The sequence below is a fragment of the Simochromis diagramma genome, unplaced genomic scaffold, assembly GCF_900408965.1.
Source record: "Simochromis diagramma unplaced genomic scaffold, fSimDia1.1 OVJJ01000402.1, whole genome shotgun sequence".
NCBI classification, from domain to species: Eukaryota; Metazoa; Chordata; class Actinopteri; order Cichliformes; family Cichlidae; genus Simochromis; species Simochromis diagramma.
This window is the reverse complement of record NW_024386972.1, coordinates 4,197,261-4,214,481: the sequence shown is the minus strand read 5'-3', so window position 1 is coordinate 4,214,481 and position 17,221 is coordinate 4,197,261. Positions and strand designations below refer to the sequence as shown.

The following is a 17,221-nucleotide window of genomic DNA, read 5'->3' as shown; positions in this document are numbered from 1 at the left end:
CCAGTGCCCCAACTAACATATTTGGAATAAATAAATACGGTAAATAAAAATAAAATACAATGGATGTATGAAATATGGAACATGCCATGAAATTCATGTTCTGAATGAGCAATCAACAGATTAGAGGTCATGACAATTTTACAAACTGCCATGACAGTGTGCACAGCAACGGAAGTAGAAGCACTCCTGTAGAATGTCCTTTTTCAATATCATACCCTGAAATATAAACCACATATCCATTAATCGATCATAATTAACTCGTAATTACTTGATCAAAACAGTTTATTAATATGCATTATTATAATGCATATACAGCACAAGTATAGTTATTTGACTGTGGGCAGTATTGCATGTCACTTAACTAAGTTATCATTCCCAATACGTTATCCAGTGCAGACAAAATTCCAAAAAATCTCCATCAGCAACATGTGCCAAAAACATCACATGGACATATTTACTTTGTTTAAATTACTTTTATTTCCCCCCCCCAAAAAAAACACATTACGAACCTCTTTAACCCATTACATAAGTGCTATACCAGAGAATTTCTTCAGCAATTACATCCAGCACAGTCTGTTTATTGTACTGTGAATGTGGACCAATCTATGGTTGACATATGTGGCCTTTTGGTTGTTTTGTGGCCTTTTGGTTGTTTTGTGACATTTTTCTGTATTTTCACTCCAAATAAAACCTGAAACACCACCAAGTGGAAATAAATAGAAAACAGAGAATAATACAAATGACTTCTGAGGGATGCAAAATTAAACTGACAGATTTAACTCATCTGTTAAAGCGCCCCAGGATAAACCAGATACTTTCAAAAATCAAAGTAAGATCTATGTGTTATCTTCTTTACTTTGACAGGTATCTTGTACCACACAGTGCAATCCACATCTTTACATGCTTTCAAAGCATTCATGTTGATCTAGCAGTTAGATAGGATTTGGCTCTATAAGATAACATCAGTCATCTGGTTTATGCTGCTAGCAGTAAACATGACTGTCTCAGGCTCCGTGGAAGATAAAAGTGAAGCTCGAGTCATGATGGTGTTTACTTCCTCCTGCCGCTACCGCCGTTAGCTAGAATCATCACCAGCCTGATGAAAATATTCAGTGTGTCCATGTAAATCCCCATACACCTGTAAGATTAAATAAATGTATCAGATCCACATATCGGTACAAGTAGATTACCAACAATAATCTTCAAAACCAGTTATTTTTTAGTGTACTTTAATTCCTGAAGTGACTTACGCATTGATAGGGTCATATTTCTGTACGCCATAGAGTGGGTGTGTCTCTGCCTTCTTGATAACCTTCTGTGTATCATAGAGGAGGAACATACTGAACAGGACCAGGCCTCCATAGATAGCAATGGAGTAGAGCCCTGCTCCAAATGCTGAGGTGGGTGGCAGGAACATTGATCCTGAAGAAGACAAAAGAAAGTTCAAATTGAGTCTGACAAGTACAATTTCTGTGCAGCTGTCAACTAAAAGTTACAATATAGAAAACTAATAAGTAGGTAATGATACAGCTCTAATACTGCACAACACACATATGCGAGTATGAATCTGATGCCTGGCTGTAGCTTCTGTAAAAACATTTGAAACTTGTAGCTGGCTGTCACAGACCTTAACTTGGGAGATTCAATTGTTAACCACCTTGCAGTTATTTATACATTTACATTAATTCATAAATATGTCTTAACTGCAAAGTGAACTGAATTTTGAAATAACTTCTGTTTTGCTTTTCTGGACAGAGACGCACACTATCCACCCCATTTTCTATTTACTTCTTATACCCAAACTACACCGTAGGTGTACACCTTCTCTTACAAAGTATCCAATAAGAAGATACGGAGAAGACTGAGAAAGCCCTTTTACAGGTACATTTCCCAATATACATTTCACTTCACCGACTCCACTACGGTTTAATTTGAACATATGTGTTACCCCTGACAACACACAAACACTGTGCTATGTATTACTTTTTAGCATTTAATTACTGTATAGTATTAAAATGCATTTCTACACAAAAATGATATCTACTGTAATCTCATGGGAATCAAAAATCATTTGGATGAAGAAAGAAAAACTAATTTACTTATCAGATTAGGTTTTTAAGCTGTATTTATATTGTCATTATGAAAATGTCAAGCTTTGTGTGGTTCTACAGGAACACAAACACAATAAATACAGTCAAAATCCTGCATTCAATACTTTGCTTTAGTCTTAAAGCATTTAGTGGAATGATGTGCATTTAGAAATTGTTTATCATAATATAAGTACTTCAGCACAGAACCACTTTGATGCAAAAAGGACACTGCTGTTTAAATATGTGACACCCTATAAATAGAGTGCATTGCATTAGGTTGGAGATCAGACTTTCAACAATGACAACAAAACAAAACAAAAAACCCCCCACAACACAACAACAACAAAAAAGCAGCCGCTCCCTTATACTTTTCAATGAAACCACAGAGTGAAATACAAAGATGATATTATCAGGAACATTTTCAGCCTGAATGTTCACTAGCTCGTAATACTCATGGCTATCTATAAACAGGATTTATGAAATAAACGTGCTTTATACTAACCAAGAGAGGAGGCAAACACCACTCCAAGTCCAACAGCCAATGGCCCTCCCATATTGAGGAACTTCTCACTTGGGGCACACATTGCAACAGTAGACAGACCTCCCACGATGCCCGCGGTGTACCAGGCAGCCCTCACCATCAGAGGCCCTCCCAGGAGAGTGAGGGGGGCAATCACAGCACCCATCACACCTTATCAATTATTGAAAAAAAACAGTTAAAAACAAAACAAAACGATTTCTTTTAAAAAAACAAATTATATTAGTGCCATCAACTAGTGTATTGTTGAAGCAGCTTTTTCCTCTAACCTGTTCTAAGCCTGCCTTCTAGTGTTCACCCAAGGCAACTACATACCAGAGACAACAGGGCTGAGAAATTTCTTAAAAGATATTTAAAAACACAAACCTGCGTGGAGCATCCAAGCAAGATGTTTTGGCACTGGGCTGTGCTCATATGAAATGGACCTGACCAGCATGCCCGCACCAATCACAGCAGCAAAAGTTGCTCCAATTGCCTAGGTGGGAACAAACAAATCATCATATTAATAAGTTCAACGGAAAAATTCAAGCACATCAGATAAACTACGGTTTAAAAATTGGTATTTGACTAAACAAGCTCTGTAATATGTAATTCTAAGGTTAAAATAATAATGGTGCAGTGGAGTGAAGACCATTAAAAAAACAAAAAAGCAAGCAAGTATTGTAAAGCTTACCAGCCAGGATCCTCTCATCATCAGACCCATTAAAGCTGGGGTCCTACTCACAGCTACAGCTGACAGAGCCGTCAGCCCAACACTGCCTGCAAAGTACATGTAGGTAGAGTGGATCCTGTCCTTCACATACTGAGGCCAGATCCTGTACAAAGATGAAAAGAAGCCTTTAGTTTGTATGATACCATCACTTTTCTACTGGTCTGCATTTCAAAATAAAATTCAAGTGCTGTTGGTAAAATTAATCTGTTACTCACATTGCTTTCTCTATGGCACCGATATCATTAGCCATGCCAAGTCCATAATAGCACAGAGCTCCAAGGCCAACTGCTGCACCTCCAGCCAGTATCATTCTCCCCATGCTATCAACTTCAGACACAACACAAAAATCATTTGAGACACAGTTTACATTTTTGCCTCAGAGGAAAAAAGATTTACTATAACAAAACCATTTCAAACCACGAAATCTCACATTTTTCTAAAAATGAAGTTGAATTGCAGAATTTACATTTTAAAATACTTGTTTTTTATCTAATACTGGGTTTTGAGTCCCGCCCCCAGCCAATTAATCACAGGTAAGACAGTTTTTTTTTCCTCACCTGAATGTATGACATATGGTGTAAACAGTATGTGATAATGAAATCTCTTGGTCCCCTTTCAACACTTGTTAAATTATCTATCAGAAACCTTGGGCTAACTTTTGATTCCACTCTCACTTTGGATGTTCATGTCAAATCTCAAGTTCAGTCTTGCTTTTATTACTTAAGAAACATTAATAAATTAAGTCATCTTTGTCTTGAAAGGTGCTATACAAATAAAATTTTACTTATTTATCCATAGACATGAATAACAAAAAATATGTGAAAGCTTAACAGGTCACCCTTAAGTCAGTAGACAGCATAGAATTCAGGATATATACGAGTAGAAAATACGTAACAGGTGCCAAATGAAGTATGTATCAAAGCATTTACTTTTGATGGCTGTATCAGTGGCTGGTTCAAAAGCTGCTTCCTTTAGCTGGTCTCTGGTTGTCTTTACACGGCGAAACCCAAACCTGGCCTTTGAGGAATAACCCTGAAAGAAGAAGCAGCAGCTTTACATGACTCTTCAAATGTTGAACATGAGTTAGGGTTTCACACCCACCATCAATCAAAAGTGGGGAAGCAGCAAATACCCAGTTTCAAAAAAATACCATGTTTACATAACAAATTAGAGCAGTGGCAATCTGACATTTGCACCGTTTCTAGTCCAGCTGCAAGTTGCACCCCCTGTGATCATTACAAACTTATGACTAAAATTTCTAAGGTGTTCTACCAATATTATCCAAGATGAAATATTAAGCATAGCTGCATTTTTAGTACTTTACAAAGCCATGGTTTTTAGGCATGTTTTGCCCATACGTGCATTGACCTGTACAAAACAGCATCCTAAATTTTTTTTTTTTTTTTATTGTATTGGTTAAGAAAGGCATTATTGACCATCTGAACCGATTGCGTGTTGCTTTGCCGTCCACTCAACTTGATTATAACTTGCCTCTACCACCTTATCAGACAGCTTCATAAAGTTGGTAGAAGTCCATAAAACTCGGTTCCAATACTATTTTGAAGGCCACAATTTTTTTAAAGCACATATGTTTACTTTCTAGGTTTTTCTTTGGCTTGATTGGCAACAATCGTAAACACCTCCCAATAAACAACGCTGACATCTGTGAAGCAGCTGAAGCCATAACATGCAAAACGATGAAAATGTGGCCCAAGTGCAACCCACAATTGATATTAAAAGCACTGACTCAGGTGTCAGCATTACTGCTACAACTCAGCCATAGATGTGGTCCAGATGTCAGGTGTGCCTAAACATACAGTTTATCACAGCTGTCAAAACCAGCACATGTAACAACCCCTGTAAAAAGCCTGACTCATGACATTTGAACCACACAACAAAGATTAGGCCCAAATGTGATGGTATATTTTCTACTGACATTTTTCCTTTATTTTACTTCACTATGTATTAATTGGTGTATAGCTGAGACGAAAGCCCAAATACTTGCCAGGAGGCACTATATTTGGGAAACACTGCTACAAAGTCTGGCTAATGAAGGGTGAATGTAGCAACCACAAAGCATAGTAATGCCAAAAAGGCTGTGTGTGTGTGTGTGTGTGTGTGTGTGTGTGTGAGAGAGAGAGAGAGAGAGAGAGAGAGAGAGAGAGAGAGAGAGAGAGAGAGAGAGCCTGGCGATAAAGTTTACAGTACCTGCTGGGGCCTGAGCAGGGGTGAACAGGTCTTCAGGATGGGTGACCGCAGGGCTGGGGAGCCCTGAGTGAGCAGTGGTCGGAGCCCAGCAAGCGGGAGAGCCTTCAGGCACGTTAGCCTCGCCACCAACATTGTCACGATATATTACTGTCCCGTGTCACTCTAAAACACAAACACGAAGAAGAATTTTTTGAGAGGAATTCGTGTGACAGAAAGCTGAACTTTGAGCTAAGAGTCACAAAAACAGTGTAAAATGTGCTCTTGCACTAAAAAACGCCACAAAAATTGAGCTAGCTAATGCCGTAATATCACGCGACTAACCCTTAGCCTAACGACCGCTGAACAAACACACATTTAACTACAGACTAAATATGTCTTATTTGTTATATGGCTACAACGTTCAAAATACTAAATAGAAAGTAAATGTTACATACCGAGAGAAATGTCGTCTATCACCTTTCCAGAAACAAATGCGCAACTTTCTGACGCCACGGTTTTGTAACCTTCCTGAAAATTCTTTACTTATGCGTCATCACTAAGCGACAGATTTGATGGGAATTGTAGTTCTAACGCAGTGATCCTCAATATTGCGTTAAAGACGTTACCTTTTCGGCGGCTAAAGAGAAAATAATCTTAATGCGAATAAAGTACATGTAAAATTTCCCGTAAACAACCTGGGGCTGCAAGGGTTTATTCAACAACCTATCAGAGGTTAAGTCTCCATGGCATGAGAGTGTTATATAATTTGCATTATTACATCATTGTTTTTTAAGGTTTACTACTGAGAGAGTAATAGCAAAAATGTGTTATGTTGTTTTTAACCGATCAAAGAACAGTTAATTAAAACAATGCATTTTGTTTAGTAATTATTGTCAACAGTTCTTTAGAGGGTGGCATTTTCAGTGTTAATCTCTGATGTGCTCTAATCACACTGCTACCAAAAAACTGTTTATCATCTTTTCTCAGAAAAATATTTTTTAAAAACTTTTATAAACAACTGAATGCATACCTAACAACTCATTATGATGAGTACCAATCAGATTTCATCACCAATTAAACCCATCAACAACCTAAAGACCTAAAGATCACCAGTGATTAGAAGACTCATGATCGACACTGACTTCTCGACTTCTTAATTCAAAGTCTTTATGATTTTGTTGATTTAGATATGTCATCATGTCTAAAGGGTAGAGGTTTCTACATTTCGATTAATAGTTTGAGATCAGCACAAATTTAAAAATTCAATCAGTGGTTCTTCAAATGTCTGTTCTTGGTCCATTACTCTCGAATCTTCCTGCTCTCTCTTGGCCCTATCATAAAGAATAATAAATAAAGAAGAATAAAATATCCAATGCGGATGATACACATAACTGTGTGTGCGTGTTTACGTTTATTTTTTGTAAACTTATATTCCTCTGGGGTTTTTTGTTTTTACTTTAATGTTACTGTACATTTTAAGTTTTTTATCTTGATATTAACCATGTTAAGTTTAAATGTAATGAAATGTGTCATATAAATAAAACTGACATTAAATTGACACTTCCATACTGTTGTGTACTCAAACCACTTTTAAAATGTCATATGTTGAATTATTACGTTATCCATGTATGCAAAAACAATATCATCCTGCAAAGAAGCCATACAAAATTGCTCTTTAGGTTACTCTAAAGTAAAAATGTAAAGTAAGATTGACCCAGCCTATCTTTAACGACGCTATTATGATATCATATCATGTAAAAGAAAACCATGTTTATTTGCAGCCCACCTTGTTCTCTCTGTAACCTCTATGTTATACTTTTCTCCACTAGGTGGAGTGCTCGCCCTTTTTTTTTGCGACGACATTAAAAACTAAAAAGTAAAACCTAAAACTGACCCCCAAAAGGAACACATGGGCTATTATTTAGGTAGCACCGCTATATTTAACCTATATTGTTTACCATGTCGTTTATGTGTGCAAAGTTAGCTTTTTACTTTAAAGAAATGGTCCGTGAGGGGCCGTGGCAGTGCGCCAGTGCTCCCTGAAGCTCCGCTCCTTTGGACCAAAGTTTCCCGTGTGATTCAGTGACTCGCAACTGTTGGATAGATTTGTCATTCAGATCAGCGAGCAGCCTGACCTGCAGCCCCCTCAAACATGATTTCATCTCATCTACGAGTTTTGCTCACTGAAACTAGGCCAGCCTCTCCTTTTGAATTCGATTGTTTTCTGTCATACAAGTGAAGCAGTCTTGGCAAAGTAATGGAATTAATTTCTCTCCGGAGTCGCTCTTTGAGGGAAGGCTGATCAAGTGGATGAAAAGCGGGACGCCTTCAGAGACCGCAGTTCATTTATAATGGTGGGTACAGAGAGCGGACAAGCTGTTCTTTACATATTCGCATGATATTTTAGAAATGAATAAAGAAAAACTAACACGTCATTAATAACACTTGGCTACAACGACATCACTCCAAGTGACTCGTGACTTTTCATTCAGTTTTTCTTCTTTTTTTTATTAAGAAAGCATGATTTCGGTTTGTCCTTGTGACCCTTTAATGCGGCACATGATCTCCAGAGAGACTGCTGCTTCAGTCTGACTTCCTCCCCCCTTTGCCCTTCTGTCTTTTAGTGTGGGGTCTTTATAAACTAACAGATCAAGTTGCCGGAAAATTAGCACAATTTATTTACAGTAAAAACCTGCCCTCTGCATAAACAACTGCATGCATGTGTTTATGGCGAACAGATGTGTTGCATGACCCCCACAGCTGCTCTGAAATAACCACAATGACTAAACACACATGCATATCCCCCAGCATAATCTTAATTAATGGGGTATAGGTCATATCGTGGGGAAAATGGGTTGTTTCATTCTTGTCTATTCTATGTCTATTTTACTCAGACCTTTACCCTTAAACTAAAACCAGTTAGGGCTGCGTCCATACAACTCGAATGATTTTAGCAGTTTCTACAGGTTTGTAGCCCAAACTCATTCACTATTAATTCAATAAACTATTGGAAAAGTTTTTAGTGACTGAGTAAATAACTTAGAGTACAATATTTCCTCCGATGATTATAAAAATCTTCCCATAATGACTTAATGCAACTAAATATATACAAAAAATTCCCCACTGTAATCCCTTTATCTTTTTTTATCTATCAGAAAAATGTGTTGGACACCGCAGTGCACATTTGCAATGCAATCTCTAGCAAGATGGGTTTGGTTGGCTGGTGTTTAATTTGTCTCCACATAAGATTTACATTAAATAAGAGGCAGCTATTAAAAGCATTTGTAACAAGATGATAAATGGTGCAGTGGCAGTTTTGTTATGAGCAGATGATCAAACGTGTCATATGCCTCAGTGGTTTGTGAATATTCAAGAATGTCAGCTTCTTTTTTTCTGCTTTACCCAGCAGATGCAATAGGCTGAGATAATTGGTGTACATCTAATTTACCATATAAATGACAAAACATCAGACTACTTATTTTCTTGATGAATGGTTGATGTTGAATATTTTTGTTTATTTTGAATCATATATGAGGAGAACTACACACTCAATCCCATAGAACTGTAAGTGTTACAGAAAGAGACATTTTTGTTGCTAATCATCCTCTTGTGTCTTATTTATTAAGCTAAATCATTTTTGCTATATGTCGTAATTTGTTAATGCATAACAGTATTACACAGAGTGCACAACAGCTGTACTCTATCTTTCCATGTGCTAAATATCTGTTGGCTTGGTCAGACATTGGAAATTCATTTGCTCACTTTAAAAACTCCCATGGGTTTGAAGACTCACTCATTTAATTTGGTGCAGTTGTCTTATCTGACCAGTTCTAGATGACTTGGAACATCCACGAGCTTAGTCACTGACCCTGTGACGTCTGAATGACCTGAAAGTTTATGTTCTGCAATCTCTACCCAAAGGAAGGTTTAAACTCACTCCATGTGTAAAGAGGCCTTTGTGGTTGTGGCATGCGGCAAGGTGGTGCAAGGCAGCGCTGAGTTTTCCTTCCAGTGAAAACGTGTCTCAGTACACAGGCTGTTCACCTTTTCATTACGTGCCGTTCCACGTCAACAGTGCTCTATTGGAGCTGTAAACTTCCCATTCCCACTCAGAGAATTTCACAGGGAGTGTCTAACCATTCCCCGTGTTTAGACTGCAGTCATCTGAACTGGCTTCTGTTCTCAAACATGGCCCTGGACAGAAGTTGTAACAGGATGTGAGAAGCGGACCTCCAGGTGTGAAACACAGAAAGGCAAAGACATTAAAGAATTGAGAAAACAGTGGTCATCCAACTGGGTTTCCAACAGGATTTGGCATCTTATCGTAGCCTGATGCAGTTAAATGAAAAGGTTGGCCTGTTACTTATGGATCTTAACCCCCACCTCCACCCCACAACCTCCCAAAAAACAGCAGTTTGATGATGCTTTGCAAATATCCTCCAGGTGGAGGCTGCCTCATTTGCTCTTGCTGTGGTATTGACCCAACACTAGCAGACAAGGTAAGCAGGATTATGCTTAATTCTCAAGATTAGTCAGGGATCTGAGTCAAGCTGCCATTATCTTAAAAGTGAACCAATATTAATCTTTCAAGAATGTGCAAGACATTCACAAATAGTCCCCATTAAATCCACCCTTATCTTCATTTGATTACCCACCACTTGCCCTCTGCAGACTTATAAAACAACTGAATGGCCTCCAGGCTCAGAGCACGGCAATTTATGGTTCAGTGACAAGCAGGATTTCCTCTTTCAATTCCACGACTCTGCAGTCCTGTTAGCATTTGGACTTCTATTAGTCCTTGTGTAAGATATCCTCCTGGTGTTGAGGAGGAGTAGCTGGCAATTTGGACTGTTCTGTTATCTACATCAGTGGGAGGTAAAGGATTTCACTCCAAGCCAGACAACTCTGGAGTTTTTTTGGCAAGCAGCTTGACAGCTGTGGGATTGCAGTTTAATTGACAAAATTGTCCTTGATTGCAGTCTGTACCCACATTTCTTTGTGCCCTAATAGTTGTTTATCCATTCGTTTTTGAAAGCAACTTCTACAAAGACTAACTCATAAATACAGTTTGCACCATACCTCAGACTTGCAGTGGTGGGTGGGCATGTACCTGAAACGCACTGCTGCACTTAAAGATAACAAGTACTTCCTCATGGCAAGGACTAGCTTAAATTCCAATGGGAAACAATGTGTTATACTTTTTTGTATTTTTAGCATCTTATTATAGGTGGGTTTTTTCTTTAGTAAGTGACTCTCATCGTAGTTTTGCAGAACACAGTGGTGCTGTATGCAACTAACAAATTCAGAAATAAAAGAAGAGCGGAACCTCTGTGACTCAGCATCACAGTGCATTGTTAGGTTCCCCATTTACAAAAATAGTAAAATGAGTGTTCTACCACAGCCTTGCTCAAATGTGTAAAATTTGTAGCTGACAGTTTGATGTTCATTTCATTTGCAGGATAAAACATTTTCTACAACAGGGAACACAAATAACTGGATGGCTCTTTAAGAACGCAACTGGTGACTTGGCGAGATTGGCAGAAGCTATTAAGAAGCAGTCTGTAAAAGCATATCCAGGCTCCGCCACATCCAAGAATGAAGATCAAATACACTCTACCCATTGTCTTTTTTATGGCACTTGTTATCATTGAGAAAGAAAACAACATTATCTCAAGGTAAGTCAATTTCAATCACGAAAGGAGGATTGAATTCTTTTCTGAGCGAGATATTAGATATTAAAAAAATGCTTTAGACGTCAAGGCTCTGACTCTATGTTAACCTGAAATGTAACATGCGTTTGGTTTCTCTCATGCTTTCAGGGTGTCAGATAAGCTAAAGCAGACCCCTCAAACCTCTCAACAACCCAGCAGTTTGTCCAACGTACTGCTGAAGCACAGTAGTTTCCGTCTGTCAATCAGCAAGAGGAACGTCACGCTGATGAAGCCGCGGGTGGAGGACTACAGCGAGCACCGAGGGGCATTGAGAAGGGGTAGAAAACACATTCTCCTGCTAACCACGACTAGGACAGGCTCTTCATTTGTGGGCGAGTTTTTCAACCAGCAGGGAGAAAACATGTTTTACCTGTTTGAGCCTCTGTGGCACGTGGAAAAGATGTTGAGTTTGGACACTGGAGGCACCAATGCTACAGCGGCAGCCAAAGCATACCGTGATGTGCTCCAAAAACTCTTCCTGTGTGACTTTTCTTTGCTAGAAACCTTCATCGACCCCCTTCCCGTGGACCACATCACCCCAGCCCTGTTTCGCAGGGAGTCCAGCAGCTCTCTGTGTGAGAAGTCTGTCTGCAGCCCTGTTGTCAAAGGGGTTTTTGAACGATATCACTGTAAGACCAGACGCTGTGGTCCCCTGAACCTGACAATGGCGTCTGAATCCTGCCTTAAGAAAGAGCACATTGCCATCAAGTCGGTACGAGTGCGCCAGCTCGAGACTCTGCGTCCTTTGGCTGAGGACCCACGTCTTGATGTAAAATTCATCCAGCTGGTTCGCGATCCCCGGGCTATCTTGGCATCACGTATGGTGGCCTTTGCAGCCAAATACAAGAACTGGAAGGAGTGGGCCATGGGTGGAAATGTTCCTATTGACGATGACGAGGTGAGGAAGTTAAAAGGAAATTGCGACAATATCAAAATGTCTGCCGAGTTCGGCCTCAGACAGCCATTTTGGCTGCGCAGGCGATACATGCTGGTGCGGTATGAGGACATTGCTCGGTTCCCCATGAAGAAAGCAACCGAGATGTACAAGTTTACTGGAATCCCATTCACTCCACAAGTGAAATCCTGGATTCTGAAGAACACCCAGGCCTCGAAGGAGACAAGCGGAGTTTACTCTACACAGAAAAACTCATCTGAACAAGTGGAGAAATGGAGGTTCAAGCTTCCATTCAAGATAGCCCAAGTGGTACAGAGAGTTTGTGGACCAACAATGAAGCTTTTTGGGTACAAATTTGTGAGCAGTGAGGAAATGCTAACAGATAAATCTATCAGTCTCATTGAGGACAAAGTGTTCAGCTTTTTATAGACTTTAAAAAATGTTAACTCCAACACTTGATGCAGAAAATTTCAACCTTTCTAAAGCCTCTGTGATAAGTTATTTTTATGAAGATCCTGATACAGAGTGATATATTTTCTGATAATGTCCTATTTAAAGTTTTTTTTACTATTTAAAACAATTTGACAAAGAAAATAGACTGTTGAGCAGAAAATACACATGAAACGTTTAACTATGAAAGCAACAGTCTGGAGTTTTGATAAAATCTTCACATAGAGCACATCTTTGTTTTTGCACTCTGCACAATTTCTTTTCCTGTCCTACACAAATGGTGCTTTCAGCTCGTCCTGCAAACCACTCCCATATTTGTTCCTTAGCAAATATAGAAAGTTATTAGGGAGAGCTTTTGAGCAACAATGAGCTGTTTCAAACATTTCCAGGAACCTCAATTAGTTATTTTTGTAAAGTAACTCCAGTTAGCAACATATGCTGCTCTTATGCCAAAGAACCTTGCAGAAACCGCTTTGTATAGCAATGCTCATATACTTGAGAGGAAATACCAGTGTCTTGCCAGGCAACTTCACTTTCGTGTCATTTACAGGTAATGTCCCATGATGATTTATTTATTTTTTCCATTTGCTAAACAGTCATTATGACAAAGTGTCTGAATGTGCCCCACAGGTTCTACCCCCACTATGCAGGGGTGTTTTTACACATGTATGCTGTAGTGTTTTGTACATGAAAATGTGTTCAGGAATATAAGCACCCATCCTGTAAAACAGACTGTAACAGTGCTACTTTATGTTAACATTCCAACTGCAGCTGGTTTGCAGAATCGTGCAAAGTTTGTCAGGAGGTCTCTGTCTTTTGAAACAAGCCTCTTGGCTGGTGGTAACAGGCCTTGACGCTCTGGCCTGTCAGGCGATTTGTTGACACAGAACCTGTTCTTTTTTTTTATTTTTGAAAAGAAAAAGCTTGTTGCAATAAATCTTTACAGTTGAAAAACGCTTTATTTCTGAAGAGGACATATTTTTCACATGAAAGCACTCCATCCAGGAGTGTTCAAATTCAATAAATTGTCTGAAAAAATTTTACATTCTGCTGACAGGAGCATATTGAGCATGAGCACATCCCATTTTGTCATCTTTGTCAGATATTTTTTAAAAAGAGGCTAAACAATGACAGTGTAACAGGAAGCAAATATGGCACATCACAGCCATACATACACAGATGGTGTAAAATAAAACAACACAGATGGCGTAAAATAAAACAAACACAGTAAACAGCTCTCCTGTAGAATCCCACTTCAATCAGTGTTAGCGGGGGTTTGCTTGTAGCTACATCCTGTATTTGCTTATGTAGCAACATTAATTTAGCAAAGAGTGATGAAGGATGGACACAAGTGGACACTGAAAGATTCTTTGCAGTCTTTAGAAAAAGATCACAGTGAAATCGGTGTTTTCCAGATGGTTTCCGACAATATTCTAACATCTGAAGAGACTTTGCGTGGGTACAGTGGGCACAGTTGTTCACCATTAAAAAAATCCCCTGGACTGATTGAAACTTTGACCAGATGTTGGGGCTAAATGAAAAATCAAAGCATTTATCACGATGGTGCCACCCAATGTCAGGTTCAATGTCAAGTGCATATATGGTACAGATATCTGTGGATATAAGGGACAGAACAAGTCATACCAATAGATAAAAATATGAAAATGAAATAAAAATGTATCCTTTTTTAACCATGAAGCATTCACACTATTGAGATCCTGTTTCTCTTTATTCTATCTTCTACCATCTACCTTATTATTCTAGTTGCTCAGTTCTTTGCTGGTTAACTACTCCCTCAGTTTTCATCCAATTTTCACCATTCAAATTTTAAACTGTTCTGCTCTTTCTGCTAATGCCTCCTATATTTGTTGGTGCTAGTAACTTTTATACTATACGATACTATAAATAGTAAGCTTTTTATGCCATGTTTGACCCATTTAGATGAATAGGACCACATTAGAAGTGTGTTTGCTGATTTAGCTTGCCAGGGTGAGCTGCGTTCGAATCCCACTCATGGCAACATTTTTTTCAGTAGACAGGTTAATTTTTTAAACTCTTTTCAATCAAAAATTTCAGCTTCTTCACCTCTTTTCAGCAGGAAATTCAGTTTTTTCACTTCTTGTCAGCACAAATTTCAGCTTCTTCAGCTCTTTTCAGCAGATAGTTCTTCAGCTGTTTTCAGCAGATTCCACTACACAGCATTCACACTGCATTTTCGCAGGAAATGCAAGTTTTTCTAGTTGAAAATGCCTTTGTCTCATTTCAGTCTCAACCCAGTTTTTATTGTTGTTGTTTATGTCTGGCCTTTTTATCTCTGAAACAATCATCACTTGAGATATAAATAAGAACCAAGCAAGAGTGACTTATAAATGATACTGCGCTATATCTCAGTGAGCAGATTCAAGTTAATTTGGCTTCATTCTTTCACCTTTTATTTCTTCCAGTGGTACTTTGGCAGGGTGTTGCTTGAATTCCTCACAGCACTTCTAACAATTGCCTTCCAATGCTCCTTTTCTTTTGAGTTTGGAAAGCTTTTTAAAAAAATTAGAAATCTGTACATGAAAGTAATCCACAGAGAAAAAAAAAAGTCAGTAAACATTCACAGTTAATTTCATTGTTTTAGTTGTGAAACATGACCACTCACTTATTTCCCGTATGAGTGGTTATCTAAAGTGACCATTGCTTTGTTGTCATATCTAAATATTTAAGCTTTTGGTACATTATGTTTGTCTTTAAGGAGGCAAGGAGGAAGGATACTGCAGTGACAGCTGTCTTGACTTCCAGTGTGTTTACCACTGTGGGCCCAGCTATTTAAGTCTTTCAACCTAGTAATTACCCGAACTTTACATATAATGTGGTCCAAGTCATTTTTGTCCACCTGACCACACCCTCTTACAGAAATGCAGAGAGAAAGTTTATAAAGACTCTCTATCTATCTTTTTATATTAAATAGAGAGATTTTATAAAAAAGGATCATTCATTTATCCATTCCCCCTCTACTGTTGAGCTAAGCCACCTCACTGCAAGTGCATTCACTCATATTAACAGGTCATTATCTGGTTATTTTGGTCGTTCTATTTGAGTAATAAAGAGCTGCCAGGTCTGCAGCATCTGAGTCCAAACCTAATGGGTTCAGTATTCATAAACTCTTTTAGTGGAGTGACTTTATGTGGGATGTGTGGAGGGTGGAGTCACTGTATGGTTGGGGCAAATATAGAATAACCACTTTCCAGTGAATTAAAGCCTTCTCAGCCCCCCTCCTCAGCAGTTAAATAAGGGCATTTAGGTAACCACACCCTCGCACTCTGTTATATGGTGCTTTGCCACATCAACCATGAGGGGTTTGAAATATGCAAAACAACCCTGCGCCGTTGATCCGAATGATAGTGTGTTGTACGATCTGCGACAAACAGACACAAAATTGAGGTAATTCAGACTTGTCTCAGAGCGACATATAAAACTGCTGTAGGCGATAATGATGGTTTAGCAGGAGACATAAATCTAAATACACAGCAAATTATCTCACACTGAGGAATGCAATTCATAAAACTCAGGTTGTTGCATGTGATAATGAGTGACTACGTGAAGTGAGAGCAGAATTTCACTCAAGAACTCATCCAGTACACAACTTACTAGCTGTTAAGAGCAAAGCTGGAAGGTTTATCTGTCATTTATTGACACTCCAAAGCCAGATATTTTCCTATTTTGTGCGCTAACCTGGGGATTTATGACTGCTTTCATTTCTTTTTTTTCCACAACATACGGCCAGGGACAGACATCAGAGATCTGTGGTTGCACCACAGATGTGTCTGCTGTTAGCAATGTTTCTAAAAGAAATGTCAAAATGAAAAGAAAGACCTTTTTCTCTCACTTACATACATACATTACACATTTTTTTCACTTGCATCTATGTACGTGTCCATTGATCTTCCAGTAAGATGGTAGGAAATGCTTTATCAAGCCGTGTCATGGAAGACTTGTGAAATCACAATGTACTGAACTACTGAGCAACATTTTCAAATTTCTGCGTGACATAACATTTTTCAGCTTTTTTTTTTTAGTTTGTTTTTCAGGAACTCCATTGTGGCTGACCACAACATAAAAGCCTTTGACAGAACGGAAATTAATGCCCATTTTCTCTGGATTTAGACTCTACAAAACATGTGAAAAGTGACTGAGAGATGTGGGCATGAGCTCGCACTGTCTGACCATTATGGTCAACAGAATGTATAAAGGCAGAAAATTACAATAATTGTGATGAATTGTGGCAGCTTAAAAAATGCAGTACCCAGTTTTCAAAACAGTAAAGTGTCTAGTTTCTTTCTCTGATGTGTTTTCATAAATGTAAAAATACTCTGACAACAAATGAATTCATAAAAAAATCAAAGCAGAAGACAACTTTGGGTTGTGTTTTGGTGTTTTGACTACCGGTAATACATTTTTTTATGCTTGGTTGGGGTTTTTTTTTTTGGTTGAATGACCCCTTGGCTGCCAAAACATTTGGTTACATTTGTTATAGGCAATGTGACAGGTGATGAACACCAGGGGTTTTCTTTCCAAATACAGTACAATCTTTGACTCCCTCATTTAGTTTTCTTTTATTTGCATTTGTTTTCACTGGAACACCTTTTATCATTT

At 38.6% G+C, this 17,221-nt stretch overlaps 2 protein-coding genes across 3 annotated transcripts; one reads left to right on the top strand and one right to left on the bottom strand.

Annotated features, from left to right (window-relative positions):
• Positions 1-453: 453 nt before the first annotated feature.
• Positions 454-6,129, bottom strand: ghitm (growth hormone inducible transmembrane protein). Its single transcript, XM_040039199.1, has 9 exons — positions 5,983-6,129; positions 5,549-5,710; positions 4,270-4,372; positions 3,556-3,667; positions 3,302-3,443; positions 2,995-3,103; positions 2,593-2,781; positions 1,251-1,422; positions 454-1,138 (listed from the first exon to the last, which is right to left on the bottom strand). The coding sequence occupies exons 2-9, from the start codon at positions 5,678-5,680 to the stop codon at positions 1,051-1,053; spliced, it is 1,047 nt and encodes a 348-aa protein (XP_039895133.1). The 5' UTR covers positions 5,681-5,710; positions 5,983-6,129; the 3' UTR covers positions 454-1,050.
• Positions 6,130-7,553: 1,424 nt separating this feature from the next.
• On the top strand, positions 7,554-13,542 carry LOC120738162 (carbohydrate sulfotransferase 3-like). 2 transcript variants are annotated; one of them, XM_040039278.1, is made up of 4 exons: positions 7,554-7,881; positions 9,971-10,026; positions 10,986-11,202; positions 11,347-13,542. In XM_040039278.1, the coding sequence occupies exons 3-4, from the start codon at positions 11,123-11,125 to the stop codon at positions 12,560-12,562; spliced, it is 1,296 nt and encodes a 431-aa protein (XP_039895212.1). In that variant the 5' UTR covers positions 7,554-7,881; positions 9,971-10,026; positions 10,986-11,122; the 3' UTR covers positions 12,563-13,542. The 2 variants fall into 2 exon arrangements, with proteins under 2 accessions (XP_039895212.1, XP_039895211.1); XM_040039277.1 differs by lacking the exon at positions 9,971-10,026.
• Positions 13,543-17,221: the final 3,679 nt, after the last annotated feature.